General features: G+C 51.3%; 1 protein-coding gene and 1 non-coding gene across 5 annotated transcripts in view; both read left to right on the top strand.

Annotated features, from left to right (window-relative positions):
- The first annotated feature begins 6 nt into the window (after positions 1-6).
- Positions 7-15,000, top strand: part of lrp4 (low density lipoprotein receptor-related protein 4) — a 23,415-nt gene continuing 8,421 nt past the window's right edge. For 3 of the 4 annotated variants that reach the window (XM_060072030.1, XM_060072031.1, XM_060072032.1), the window contains exons 1-17: positions 7-178; positions 651-807; positions 1,693-1,910; positions 6,057-6,233; positions 6,730-6,855; positions 7,909-8,117; positions 8,381-8,462; positions 8,666-8,771; positions 9,088-9,289; positions 9,491-9,680; positions 10,617-10,748; positions 11,076-11,216; positions 11,574-11,660; positions 12,249-12,420; positions 13,045-13,207; positions 14,077-14,302; positions 14,823-15,000. The exon at positions 14,823-15,000 is cut by the window's right edge and continues 126 nt beyond it. In XM_060072030.1, the coding sequence (XP_059928013.1) occupies positions 115-178; positions 651-807; positions 1,693-1,910; positions 6,057-6,233; positions 6,730-6,855; positions 7,909-8,117; positions 8,381-8,462; positions 8,666-8,771; positions 9,088-9,289; positions 9,491-9,680; positions 10,617-10,748; positions 11,076-11,216; positions 11,574-11,660; positions 12,249-12,420; positions 13,045-13,207; positions 14,077-14,302; positions 14,823-15,000 (2,630 nt within the window). In that variant the 5' untranslated portion in view covers positions 7-114. Of the gene's footprint in view, positions 179-650; positions 808-1,692; positions 1,911-6,056; positions 6,234-6,729; positions 6,856-7,908; positions 8,118-8,380; positions 8,463-8,665; positions 8,772-9,087; positions 9,290-9,490; positions 9,681-10,616; positions 10,749-11,075; positions 11,217-11,573; positions 11,661-12,248; positions 12,421-13,044; positions 13,208-14,076; positions 14,303-14,822 lie in introns of those variants that run through there. The other variant, XM_060072033.1, reaches the window with a different exon arrangement.
- LOC132472673 (small nucleolar RNA SNORD67) lies at positions 11,271-11,387 on the top strand. The gene has a single exon (XR_009529143.1). It is a non-coding gene; the product is annotated as a small nucleolar RNA SNORD67 (small nucleolar RNA).

Here is a 15,000-nt window from a genome sequence, read left to right on the forward strand (position 1 = left end):
CCGCACCGCTCCGAGTACACGCTGCTGCTCAACAACCTGGAGAACGCCATCGCGCTCGACTTCCACCACAGCCACGAGCTGGTGTTCTGGTCGGACGTCACGCTGGACCGCATCATGAAGGCCAACCTCAACGGCTCCAACGTGGAGGAGGTGGTGTCCACCGGCCTGGAGAGCCCAGGTGGGTCCGTGCGGCCGGAGGAGCGAGGCGTGGTCCATTCAATTACATTTTAATAATTCAAGTTCATTTTATTGTCAATTAAATTAAACATTATTTTCAATTAAGTAAAATTTTATTTTTCAATTAAATTACATTTTATTTGCAAATAAATTGTATTTTAAATTAAATTACCTTTTATTTTAAATTAAATGTTATATTAAAAATCTCCTCCTCTTCTCTCGTCTCCTCTCCTCTATTCTCTTCTCCTCTCCTTTTCATTCTCTCCTCTCTTCTCCTCTCCTGTCCTCTGTTCTCCTCCTCTCTTCTCTCCTCTCCTCTCTTCTCTTCTCCTCACCTCTTCCTTCTCTCCTCTCTTCTCTTCTCCTCTCTTCTCTCCTCTCCTCTCTTCTCCTCTCCTTTTCCTTCTCTCCTCTCCTCTCCCCTCCTCTCCTCTCCCCTCCTCTCCTCTCCTCTCTCCCCGTCCCACTCCCAGGGGGACTGGCCATCGACTGGATCCACGACAAGCTGTACTGGACCGACTCCGGGACGTCCCGCATCGAGGTGGCCAACCTGGACGGGACGCACCGCAAGGTCCTCCTCTGGAAGAGCATGGAGAAGCCCCGCGCCATCGCCCTGCACCCCATCGAGGGGTACGCACACACACACACACTCGGCGCACACTTGCACGCACACTCGCACAAACAAACACGGGCACACAAACTCAGGCACGCACACTAGGGCACCGAAACTCACACACACACACTGGACGCACAAATACTGGCGTACAACGCGCGCACACTCACATTCGCGCACATCCACACTTGGGCAGCTCTCACACCACAGGACTTAATGAATTTGATCCGCGGCAGATGGTTTTCAAAGGAACATAAACTCAAAGATATATCCCCTGTAGGGTTGTCCCAGTTGTAATGTGGCACACGGGCAGTGAGGGATTCAAGTGTTGCTGCCAGAGTCTCGCCTAAAGGCGAGCATCTGCCCTGAACACGTGTTTCCTAACAGCCGAGGTGGCTAACTATGTTTTCCACTCAGTCCTCGCGCGCTGCGGTGGCAGGAGAAAGATTCTTAAATGATGCCCTGGAGAAATTTAGAAGCGAGAACACTCGCTCGGCTTATTAGGTAGCTCATCTACATAAGCTAATTGAAAATATATTAAAAACTACCTGAAATTGTCAGAACGATGCAGCTTATTGAAGGTGGTTTGGAACTAACTGCAACAGAGGACTGACAAACACACACACACACACACACACACACACACACACACACACACACACACACACACACACATTGAGCCAGTTGTTTGTGTCAAAGAGGTCCTTCTATCATCGTATACAAAACAAGCGGCTTCGTCTTGTTAGCTAGTCCTCACTGTTTATCTCTGTTTGTGTTTGTGTGGGTGTGTGTGTGTGTGTGTGTATGTCCATGGATGTGTCTGTGCGTGCGTCTGCGTCTGTGTGTGTGTGTGTGTGTGTTTGTGTCTGTGTGCGTCTTGTGTGCGCGCGTGTCGTCTCCAGTAAGATCTACTGGACAGACTGGGGCACCACGCCGCGCATCGAGTACTCCAACATGGACGGCTCCAACCGCCGCGTCATCGCCGACACACACCTGTTCTGGCCCAACGGGCTGACCATCGACTACGCCGGCCACCGCATGTACTGGGTGGACGCCAAGCACCACGTCATCGAGAGAGCCGACCTGGACGGGCGCAACCGCAAGGCCGTCATCAGCCAGGGTGAGCGTCGGGGCACACACACGCGGCCTTTGTACAACCTCGTACTCATGGGGCCTGCCCCTAATTCCGACGACTCATTGTTTCCGTCGTCTCAATGGTCCGAAATATTTCCCATTAGATCGACGTGCCACTAATGCCGACGGTTCAATGTTACGAAAACGGAACCCATTGGTCCGAAGGGCCGTTTGTCCGATAAATCAAAGAAGAGGCGCATTAGGCCGACGGTTCAATATGCCGAATAGGCCTTTATATAAAGAGTTTTATCTCTCTCTCTCTCTCTCTCTCTCTCTCTCTCTCTCTCTTCACTTTGCTCTCCAATATTAATCGTGAACGTGATATGTAGGCCTAGGTTGTATTTTGGAGCTTAGTGTGAGAGAGAGAGAGAGAGAGGTATAAAACTCTTTATATGTAGGCCTATTCAGCATATTGAACCGTCGGCCTGATGCGCCTCTTCTTTGACTTATCGAACAAACGGCCCTTCGGACCAATGGGTTCCGTTTTCGTAATAGAACGATGGTTGAAGTCATCCTGGACTTTGGAACTGACTGCTTTTCTTCTGTTGGTCTGTCAGGGGGGGTTAACCAAAGCGTACTATAAAAGGTGGATTGTTCTTCTCTGAACCGTCGGCATAGTGGCATGTCGATCTAATGGGAAATATTTCTAAACATTGAGACGTCGGACTCGGAACAATGAGGCGTCGGAATTACGCCATTGCACCGTACTCATGTGATAGTGTTTCTGTCCTGTTGGGATGGGTGTAAATGCAGCAGGAGCGTGGTTTGATGGTTGGCTGGTTGGCTGGTGCAAACCTGGAGAAACAGAACAGCCCGTTCTGTGTTTGCCGGCATCATATTAAATAGTTTTTGTGGATTTTGGTTTGAATATTAAGCCTGCTGGTGTTGATACATAACGCTACGTGCTGCTCAGAAACACGGGTGGGTGGGTAAATGATGAAACGCTGTGTGTCCGTGCGCTGTTAAACACTGATACACTGTTTAAATACACACACACACACACAAGTGTTACCATGGTGGGGCACTTTATTATACTATGTGGAGTTAATCTATGGCATATTTCTAGTAAGTGTGTGTGTGTGTGTGTGTGTGTGTGTGTGTGTGTGTGTGTGTGTGTGTGTGTGTGTGTGTGTGTGTGTGTGTGTGTGTGTGTGTGTGTGTGTGTGTGTGAATGCGTCCAATAAATGTCAACATGAATCTTCTCAGTCAAGTGCGTCTGTTTACGTTGCTCATTCCCATGGCGCAGTGTTGTTTCCATGTTGAGTGCATTTGTGCACAAAAACAGGGTCTGGCATGTGCAGATGATGTGTTTCGTTGTGATTCCCATCTTCTGCAAACACTCGCACAAATATACACACAATTACACAAATATAAACACACTAATATATACACACACACGCGCACACACACACACACACACACACACACACACACACACACACACACACACACACACACACACACTCAAATGTATACACACACACACACTCCAATATACGCACACTCAAATATATACACACACATAGACACACATAGTCACACAGTCACACACACAAACACACACACTCTGGCTTGCCTCTCAGGCCTCGTATTGCAGCAGGGAGATTTTGCGATGAGGACGAGTGCCAGGAAAGCAACAGTATTAAGTTCCCCTGCCGGGCCACACTTCCCACATCGCAGAAAGAAAACTGTAAATATATGAATAATAATCGCGCCAGACATTTACGGGCCTGGCTCCCTCCGCACCGCGGCGGGCCCACACAACGCACGGCCCCGACGGAAGCCAAGACACACAGCAGTATTAAGAACAATGGGACTGGTGATTGAGCCACGGCGACCGCGGCCGATCTCTGAGCTGTGTTATTGAACTGATTTCTCCTTCCTCCTCTCGTCAGCTAACGTTAGTGTCCCCTCTGTTTGAACGGAGTGCGTGGGGAGAGACGGGAGCCACCGGGGAGATAGCCCTGTTAGAAGGCCCCAAGAAGGACGGGGGGCGGGGGGAGGTGAGGGTGGGGGGGCTGTTTGATTAGAGGAGGGTGGTGTTGAGGTGGTGGGGGGGGGGGGGGGGTGAGGTTAGAGGGCTGGGCCTCCTTGATGATGTGTGCTTAGAGGATAAAAGTCTGTAATTGGCCTTGTCCTTCCAACCAAAGCCTCTGTTTGCTCACACAAGGGATAGAACAAATAGGGTGTGTGTGTGTGTATGTGTGTGTCTGTGAGTGTGTGTTTATTCGTGCACGTGCGTCTCAAATTTGGCATGCGTGTGTGCACTTAAGTTCAACGATTAGCGTGTGTGTGTGTGTGTGTGTGTGTGTGTGTGTGTGTGTGTGTGTGTGTGTGTGTGTGTGTGTGTGTGTGTGTGTGTGTGTGTGTGTGTGTGTGTGTGTGTGTGTGCGCGCGCACATAGCTGAAACACAGCCTGAATCTCTGCTGCCACTCGCCTGGCTACCCTCCTGCACGTATTGAAATAGCTTGCGGGCGGCCGAGGTATGTTTGAAGGTGAGAGAGAGAGGACGAGGGTGAATCGTGACCCCCCCACCCCCCCCACACCCGTGGTTCACACCCTGGTGGCTTACAGCTGTCTCCTCAGCTGTCCCGGAACAAGTGCAAAGGACCCCTGGCACAATGCAGGAGGAGACACACCCAGACACCCAGACACACACACACAGACACACAGACACACACACACACACACACACACACAGACACACAGACACACACACTCACACACACACACACACACACACACACACACGTAAAAGCTAGCCCGAGTGTGTGTGCGCCCGAGTGTCTGTGTGTGTGATCGCCCATGTGTGCGTGCGAGAGTGTGCGTGCCCGTGTGCGACACGGGTGTGTTTCCATGTGTGTGATCATTAAGCGGTGCGTCTCGGCCTGGATAGGATCAGAAGGTGGTCCACCTATTGAGCGTCGCCTTACCCACACACACCTGTCGGTGTAGGGGAGGGGGGGGGGGGGTTGACGTAGACACAGCGGTGGTAAGCACAGAAGTGGTTTCAGACGACACAGCTGTGGTGGAGTTCGGCTCCCTGCTCAGGGACCTAATGAGAAAATAATACAGTTTATAAACACACGCCCGCGCACGCACGCACACAGGTCCTCATGAGTCATTATTATTATTGTTGTTATTAGTCCCTGTTCAATTTCACTCGTTAACCACTTGACATTAAAGTAAGCTGTAAAACAGGGCCATTCAAAATAGCAGGCCTGGGTTCTCAAACAGCCCCTTACTACCACCAGCTCTTTGAAGCACAGAACCCCATAAAAGAACCCGCTGCTCGCTGCAGACGACTCCGATCTGAAGAAGAGAGGGAGGAGGAGGAGAAGGGCGGGAGGGGGGGTAGGGGGCGGAGAGAGGGAAGAGGAAGAGGGGGAGGGGGGTGGCCATGGGCAAGAGAGCATAGGAACGATTCACCCTGGGAACATGTTCCCCCATGACGACCGAGTCCTCCCTCCAGCCCCGTCCCCGTCCTGGAGACACTAATAGACGGCGGGGTATGCTTTGATCCCGGGCATGTTCCGACGGCGGGCCTTGGAAGCCCGGCCGCAGCGTAACCAGCATCAGGGCCAATGGGAAGCGGGCTAACGGAAAGCAGCCCGCCCCGCCTCCCAGTAAGGAAAGTGAGTCGTCAGCCCGACCTGGCGATTTCGAAACCGCCATTGGGCGGTACAAAATCGTGGCGGGATCCGTTTCCCTCCACTTCTCCGCGCCGACGGCCTGCCAAACGTGGCTTTGTTTCCCCCCCCCCCCTCCGCCATGTGGTTCCCGTCGTGCGGGCTCACTCTTGGGTCACGTGCATCCCATCATACGTCGACTGGAGTGAGCTGTTAGGGCGGCGTGTGGCTCAGGAGGCACAGGTCGCTGGTTCGATCCCCGGCTCCTCCTAGCCGAGTGTCCGGGTGTCCCCGAGCGAGACGCCTCAACCCGACTGCTCCCGACGAGCTGGCTGTCGCCCTGCGTGGCTGACACCACCGTCGGTGTGTGAACGTTTGCATGTGTGCATGAACGGGTGAATGTTAGGCGATATTGTAAAGCGCTTTGAGAGGCCACTGGCTAGAGAAGCGCAGTATGATTGCAGTTCATTCATTCAGTCTGTGGTTCTGTTTTCCCCTCTAGGGCTTCCTCACCCCTTTGCCATCACGGTGTTCGAGGACAGCCTGTACTGGACGGACTGGCACACCAAGAGCATCAACAGCGCCAACAAGTTCACGGGCAAGAACCAGGAGATCATCCGCAACAAGCTGCACTTCCCCATGGACATCCACACGCTGCACCCGCAGAGGCAGCCCGCAGGTGGGGGGACGGTCTGGCAGACAATAGGCCCACTGGTGATTCATCCAGATCAGCGTTCATTAGGTCCAGAAGCATGAGGGTTAGGGTTAAAGATGGACCTTTTGGATGAAGAAGAGACGAGAACATTTTGGGAGGGGAGGAGAAGGGGAAAAGTTGAGGGCGAGACGGAGTGAGTGGGGGGAGAGGAGAGGTGTGAGAAGTTAAGGGGGGGAGAGAGAGAGAGAAGGGGAGGGAGGAGAAGGGAAAGGAGTGAGTGAGAGGAGTAGAGGAGAATTACAGAGAAGGAGAACCGAGCGAGAGGAGAGGAAACGAGTGTGCAGAAGGACAGGTGGAAGGAGGCAGACACTTTCTTGGCCTCGCAGCCCCGGGGGCCCGAGCAAAGTACGGAATTTCCGTTCCCCCTTTCACCGCTGTCTCCGGTTTTTAAGCAGGGCTGCTCTGGTCTCTCCCCCTTTGTCTCGCCGTGACGCTGTGTCTTCTCGCCACTCTCTCCCAGGGGGGCGGAACCGCTGTGGTGCCAACAACGGGGGCTGCAGCCACCTCTGTCTCCCTAGCAACAAGACGTACATGTGCGCATGCCCCACGGGCTTCAAGAAGGTCGACCACTCCAACTGTGCCAAAAGTGAGTATTCTCCCCGTAAGAAGGGCTGTAGTATGTTAAGTGGGTTGTAGACGTGTCGTAGACTTGATGTTGTGGATTGTTACCTTTTGATTTAATATGTTAGATTCACCGGTCAACATTAATTTAATTACATTAAATTGTATTTGTGTAGCCCTTAATCAAAGGTACACTCTCAAAAGTCTTAAGGCCATCTATATATATGACACAACATTGTGAATTTAGCTTCTAGATTTATACAAATAATACAAATGTAAAGAAAAACGTCCCCAAAAAAAAGAAGGCAATTCTTATAATACTTCTAAGATGATATTAATTCCGGGAATCGTCAGAGACACCCAACACGTCTGCATTCCTTTATTAATCCTCGGTGTCGGTTTACCGCAAATATTTGATGTTCATGGGACCTGCGGTCGTATCAGGCCTTCCCGTGCGTACCTGGGACTGAACGCCCCTGTCGCTAACCGCCCGCCTCCCAGGGAGGACACACTATCCCGGGCGCTTTGTGCTCCAGTATCCCTTTCATAAATAAGGCTTCGGCCGTATTCCCTGACAGGACTGGTTTAGAGGTGTAATAACAATAAAGCTGATGCGTTCAGCGCTAAGCACGAAAAAATTAGTCCCTAGTCCCTTAAGGCCATGAAGTAATAAAATACCGACGCAGCGAGACAAACGAGGAACGTCATACTTTGTGATGATAAAGACGTAGGGAAAATTATTACTGATGTTTTATTCTTTTGCTAATTGTAATGGATGAGGAAACTGGAGAGCTGAAATAGGGAGCTAAAAATTAAGAAGTAAAAGGGGTTGCATAAAACATGTTGTCATGGGAAAACATTGTGATTTATTACAAATTCCAATAGGCCAAATCACCTTTTTTTATAAAGAGAGAAATGCATAGAAAAGCTAAATAACGTTGTTATTGTAGAACAAAATGTCTAGCGTTGTGTGTGTGTTAGTGTTGTTGTTGCTGTGCTCTATGTTGACCCCCTTCCCCCCCTCCCCTCCAATGGTTAAACCTAGAACACTGACAGAAGACCTCTGGTCTTTAATCAGGTCTTGACAAGTTCCTGCTTTTTGCCCGAAGGACGGACATCCGACGGATCAGCTTCGACACCGAGGACATGTCGGATGACGTCATCCCTCTGGCCGACGTGCGCAACGCTGTGGCCCTGGACTGGGACAGCAAGGAGGGCTACGTGTACTGGACCGACGTCACCACTGACTCCATCAACAGGGCCTTGTGGAACGCCACCAAGCAGGAGGTTAGTAGCCCGCCAAGCACTCTAGTCCCCTCCCCGTCCACCGCCCTGCGACATGACGAGCATAGATAAGCCATTGCACCACAGTGTTTTACAACCACAAATAAGTCACAATTTGTCACATTTGCCAAAGCGTGAATACATTGTTTTATTAATGCTACAGTGCCACCTATAGGTGAGGATACGGAATTACAACTGTTGTCGTTCAAAGCTTTGTGAGTTGGACGACTTGGTCAATCTGATGTATTGGTCTTACTCTTCATTAGGTGGTGGTGGACACCAGTCTGGAGAGTCCTGCTGGCCTGGCCATCGACTGGGTGACCGACAAGCTCTACTGGACCGATGCTGGTAAAAAAATATATACATATATATAAAATGGCACTGAATGTACGCAATGTTTATCCTGCCCCTTTTGAATGCCATAAATGTAAATGTGTGTATGTATATACACTTATGTATAGATTTGATTTTGTATGCTAAATTAATATCTGACATCAGACAAAGTCCCCGTGGTGTTAAGTATTTGCTCTGGCTCCTGATTTGTGTCTCAGGAACGGATCGCATCGAGGTGTCCAACGCGGACGGGACTATGAGAACCGTGCTGATCTGGGAGAACCTGGACCGGCCCAGGGACATCGTGGTGGACCCCATAGGAGGGTGAGTCGCCCGTCAACAACAACCACCGGTTTATGAACCAAACACACCAGGGCACGCAGAGAGTGAGGTACCGCTCTGGAACCGTGCATGTCTAGATCGATAGAGAGACGGATAGACGGATACTTTAGTGATCACCTCCGGGAAACGCAGGTATCCAGCAGCTCACAAAGGCAGTCAACAGATTATTCAAGGTCAATAAAAATGGAGGAATCTTGCACATAATTACAATGGCATTTAACAAAGAGCCAGAGGTGTGTGTATGAATAAATAGATCAGGATGTCCCCTGATGCAGTCTGATGGTTCCGACCCCCTCAGGCTCATGTACTGGACCGACTGGGGCGCCAACCCCAAGATCGAGCGGGCGGGGATGGACGCGTCGGACCGCCTGGTGATCATCTCGTCCAACCTGACGTGGCCCAACGGCCTCGCCATCGACTACGAGACGCAGCGCCTCTACTGGGCCGACGCCGGCACCAAGGTCATCGAGTTCGGGAACTTCGACGGCACCGACCGACAGGTACGTGCCGTTTGTCGGATTGTCTAAATGTTCGATAATGACGTCAGAGTGCTGACGACGAATATGATAACAACTATCAGAAAAAAAAAATATGTTAAAAAAAAAAAAAAAAAAAACATTTTTGGAGCCTGGATTTGATCCACTCACTTAAACTCGTTTCGTATTTTCCCTGCTCCGTCCGTCTGGCTGTGGATTGGCCAGGTGTTGATTGGCAGCCAGTTGCCCCACCCCTTCGGCCTGACGCTGCATGAGGATAGGCTGTACTGGACGGACTGGCAGTCCAAGAGCATCCAGAGTGCGGACAAGCTCACCGGCCTGGGGCGGCGCACGCTGGCCGAGAACCTGGAGAACCTCATGGACATCCACATGTTCCACCGCCACCGCGAGACAGGTGTGTTTGTGGGAGGGAGAGAGGGAGAGAGGGAGAGAGAGAGAGAGAGAGGGAGAGAGGGAGAGAGGGAGAGAGAGAGAGACTTTACAACTGTGTTTGAGGTCAAACTGTCGTCGCCGTTGGAAACCACCTTGCCTGTTTGCGATGGTAAACAGTAGATCCCGTTCCACCTCAAGATGTAAACACCTTCGGTTCGTTCAATCTCACGAAACCCCGGCGTCGGGGTCGGACCGCGCTCCAGGCGACGGGGGAATCGATCAAGCGTATTCGTCCTCTGTTATAATTCACACAACGAGCCGCCAGCCCATGCGCAGCAGGGCCGGCGGGCAGCTGACAGTAGTGGAGGGATTAGGGGCCAGGTAAACCGATCCCAGCCCACCCCGGCTCAGAGGGCAGACGACACCCCGGGTGCTAAATACCTAGCCTCTCTCCTTTCCCTGATGTATAGAAGGTCCCCCCCCCCCCCCCCCCCCCCCCCCCTCCCCCCAACCAGGCCCTGGAATGCTTTTGTTCAGCTCGGCTCACCGCCTGCCAATCTCCTCGTCCATCTCCCCCTTATTCCACTCAGTATATCCATGTCTTTTTTACTTCGGTCAGATAGACTCAAAAATAGATATATGCATATGTTTAATAAATCGTTAACTCATCCGCATTGTCCGCCAGTATGGATATTGACCATATTTGAAGTTCTGTCTCACTATTGCCTTTTTTTAATATCGATTTTTTTTTTGAACTGACCTATATAATATATATCTAGATCAAAAAATATATTCTATCTCTGTAGCTAACTTGAGATACTGAAGTTAGCAACAGTGATAGAGTGAACATCGCTCCACACATGCACGCAGACTGTGTCCCGGCTGGAGGAAATGCCACGGTGACATTTACACACACATTTATACGCTGTCGTATAAACATTTGTGTCCCGTCCCGCAGTGAGTAACCCGTGTGCTGTGAGCAACGGGGGCTGCAGCCACCTGTGTCTCCTGGCCCCCCCCCCAGTGACCTCCAGCTGTGCCTGTCCCACCGGCATCAACCTGCAGACAGACGGGAAGACCTGCACTCCCGGTACGACGCCAGCAGACAACTTTAACGACGCGAACCGAGTTCGGATTTTCTAGGATATAAATTGACATGTTAAGGGATTTAGTGTTAATGCTAAAATGCTAAATGGACTGCATTTATACAGCACTCTTCTTACCAGTGGCCATTCAAAGCGCTTTACAATATTGCCTAACATTCAGCCATTCATGCACACATTCACACACTCTAGCTAGGAAGAGCCGGGGATCGAACTAGCAACCTTCCGGTCACAAGCCAACCCACGCTACCTCCTGAGCCACATGCAGTATAGTTATATGTGTGTGTGTGTGTGTGTGTTTGTGTGTGTTTCAGGAATGAGCAGCTTCCTGATCTTTGCCAGGAGGACAGACATCAGGATGGTGTCCCTGGACATCCCCTACTTTGCCGATGTGGTGCTGGCCGTCAACAGCACCATGAAGAACACCATCGCCATCGGAGTCGACCCCACGGAAGGTGTGTGTGCTTCCCCCCCCCCCCCCCCCTCCTCTTTGCTCTGGCCTTTGAGGGGTGCATAATGATGAGTTGCACTGTCGGTGGGGTTGCATTTGACTGCAGTGGCGGTCGCAAACCCACCCCGAGTCTCCATGGTGACACACGATGTGCACAGGGGCCATCTGAACAAGCACCCCCTCTCAATCAGGCTATTTAGTTTTCTTAGAGAGTGTGTGTGTGTGTGTGTGTGTGTGTGTGTGTGTGTGTGTTTGTGTTTGGGTATTTTCTTCCTAATTGTATTTGTATTTATTTGTGACATTAAAAAGGCAAGGAATTCAACTGGGTGAACTAATATGTGCACAATGGCGCCCCCTGCAGGAAAAGTGTATTGGTCCGACAGCACGCTGAAGAAGGTCAGCCGGGCCAACATGGACGGCAGCGAGCATGAGGAAATCATCGCCACTGGTGAGCTCTGCTCCAGGTTTACACTGTGACCAACACTAGTATGTTGTTTCTAATTATGCACCATTTCTCTCACCTTCAGCTTATGTCAAAAGGTTCATTTAAATTAAATTGCGTTTGTATCACCCTTAATCCCCAGTACAGACTCAAAGTGCTTAACAGGCCGTATATGTATGACCCCCCCTGACCCTAGCCCCCCAGAGGGCAAGAAAAAACTCCCTTAATTAGCAGGGAGGAATTCTTGAGAAGGAACGCAGACCTCCTTCCAGGGATGATCAGGAGTGCAATGGGGGCCATCATTTACATTCACACACACACACACACACACACACACACACACACACACACACACACACACACACACACACACACACACACACACACACACACAACAAATACATGCATACAGGCAAAACGTTTTAAACCGTTTTGCGATGGGGTGCTTGCCGGAGAGGGCATTCTTTGAGTTTCATTTTCACGCATAAATGAGCATAAACTGAGGCATCCTTCAAAAAGGTTGACAACATCTGCAGGTAACCTCTTCCTGCTCCCACTGTGTTCCCTGTCCTCACCGCGTCCCTGTCGTCACAGGCCTCATGACGACGGACGGCCTGGCGGTCGACGCGATCGGCCGGAAGATCTACTGGACTGACACGGGCACCAACCGCATCGAGGTGGCCAACCTGGACGGCTCCATGCGCAGGGTCCTGATCTGGCAGAACCTGGACAGCCCGCGGGCCATCGCGCTCTACAACGAGAAGGGGTGAGCACAGAGACACCTTGCGCACATCCCACTTTGGGTCGTACATCTACCGTCAGCGCTCTACAACGAGAAGGGGTGAGCACAGAGACACCTTGGACTGTACATCCCTGGGTTAAGGAGTTGGACCGGTAACCGGAGGGTTACAAAACATGTGGACGGGGGGGGGAGAAGTTGTGCAGCACTCTCTTACGCCCTCATCCACGGATGAGGTGCCCTCGGGCAAGGCACCTGAAACCCCCACCTGCTCCCCAGGCGCTGCACTGCGGCTGCACTGTCCACCTAGATGATGTGCGCTGGATAGTTCAGCCACCAGCCTACCCAGTGGACCGTGGCAAAGGATGCTTATCTATCCATCAGGTCTCGGGTTAGGGTTAGGGTTAGTTTGGTGGCAAAATTCTTATAGGGGGAGCCAATAAGCTACACTGTAAGTTAAATGCACGACTTGGCCGCCCTTATGAATGAGTTAATGAGTTGCTAAAGTTGAGCAACGTTTGAGTGACTTATGAGCGAAAAATCGATAAACCTGTTTCCTGCCCTCGACTCTAAGACTTCTAGACGCGTTCTACTACTAGATCAGGTGGTTCCCTCTCCACGTCTTAACTCCGCTCTGTCCCCGGCGCCCAGGTACATGTACTGGACGGACTGGGGCGAGAACGCCAAGCTGGAGCGCGCCGCCATGGACGGCACGGACCGCGCTGTGTTGATCAGCAACAACCTGGGCTGGCCCAACGGCCTCGCCATCGACAGGGCCGGGGCCCAGCTGCTGTGGGCCGACGCCCACACTGAGGTCAGCCCCCCCCGGCCCTTCACCCCCCGCCATCCCAATACTGTGCACCCCCATGAGAGCGTAATAGGTTGAAACCGGTGTCCTCCCCTGTTTGTAGGACCCTTAACTAGGGCTGGGCAATAATTCGATTACGATTATTAATCGCGATAAAACTCAACATTAGACATAAATGCTCGATATTAAAAATAAATAAAAATAAAATAATTGTATTTACATTATTTTCAATAGGTTACAACAAGGCAAGCTACCTTATATTGTTCTGTTGGAAGCAGATAAAACACGTTTGTGAAGTTAAATGTTTATATTTAAATGTGATTTAAATGTTCCCTTATCACAAATATGGTTATAAACAAAAAAGTATGGTTTAACTAATGAACACTCTAGTTTCTTCAGGCTGCAGCAGTATCAAATCATATATCGTGATTAATATCGACATCGATCAATATCAAAAAGATAATCGTGATAATATTTTTTGCAATATCGCCCAGCCCTACCCTTAACCTTATTCAAAGTATTTAGTTGTTGTTGAGCATATTGAGATAATTTGAATAGTTTGAGATGCAGGGTTTAAATAATGGATAATAAATATGTAATATATATATTCTTAATACTTCTCATCACTTAAAAATTATCTGAATGAGATGAGATTCGTCGTAGTTCTATGATGACCGAAACCATTGGACTGCGCTGTACCAAACCAAGACGAAGGGGCAGCCCTGTCAATCCCAGTTTCCCACCAGTGTAACCACACACAACAATGCAGCCCCACGTCAACCACCCCCCTCCGCATGCTCAACGAAGAGGAGAAGGAACGCCGTTCACCCCCGGGGCGGTGAGTGTAACCCGCTGTCCCGCTGTGCTCTCCGCAGCGCATCGAGGCGTCCGACCTCAACGGGCTGAACCGCCGCACCCTGGTGTCCCCGGTGCAGCACCCGTACGGCATGACCCTCCTGGGGCCCCACATCTACTGGACCGACTGGCAGAGCCGCAGCATCCAGCGGGCCGACAAGGCCAGCGGGGCCAACGCCATCACCGTGGTCTCCAACCTGCCGGGGCTGATGGACATCCAGGCGGTCGACCGCGCCACACCGCTGGGTATGTCACCCCTCCGCCGCGAGTTTGACTCTAGGCGGGCTCTTTGGGGTGTCCTGCTCCAGCCATGGATTAAAGGACGGCTAAAGATGTGATGGACATATTACCCGGGAATCGTTGTTTTGGTTCCGAATGTCTGTTTTTATCCGTTTGGTAATTGGTAAATTGACTGTGTTTATGTTGCGCTTTTCTAACCAGTGGCCGCTCAAAGCACTTTACAACACTGCCTGACATTCACCCGTTCATGCACACATTCACACACCGACGGCGGTGTCAGCCACGCAGGGCGGCAGCCAGCGCGTCTGGAGGAGTGAGGTTTGGTTGGTGTCTTCTTCCTCAAGGACACCTCGACACTCAGGAGCCGGGCATCGAACTAGCAACCTTCCGGTTAATAGCCAACCCGCTCTACCTCCTGAGCCACAAGGCCGCCAGAGAACTATCGTAATCCTCTTCAATCTCTCTCTCTCTCTCTCTCTCTCTCTCTCTCTCTCTCTCTCTCTCTCTCTCTCTCTCCCCCTCCCAGCCTTCAACAAGTGCGGGCGTATGAACGGCGGCTGCACCCACCTGTGCCTGCCGCGGCCCAACAGCACGTCCTGCGCCTGCCCCACCGGCGTACTGCTCAAGGGCGACGGCAGGTCGTGCGACGACTCGCCCGAGACCTACCTGCTGTTCTCCAACCGGGTGAGCGTGCGCCGCATCTC

The sequence above is a fragment of the Gadus macrocephalus genome, chromosome 14, assembly GCF_031168955.1.
Source record: "Gadus macrocephalus chromosome 14, ASM3116895v1".
Classification (NCBI taxonomy): domain Eukaryota; kingdom Metazoa; phylum Chordata; class Actinopteri; order Gadiformes; family Gadidae; genus Gadus; species Gadus macrocephalus.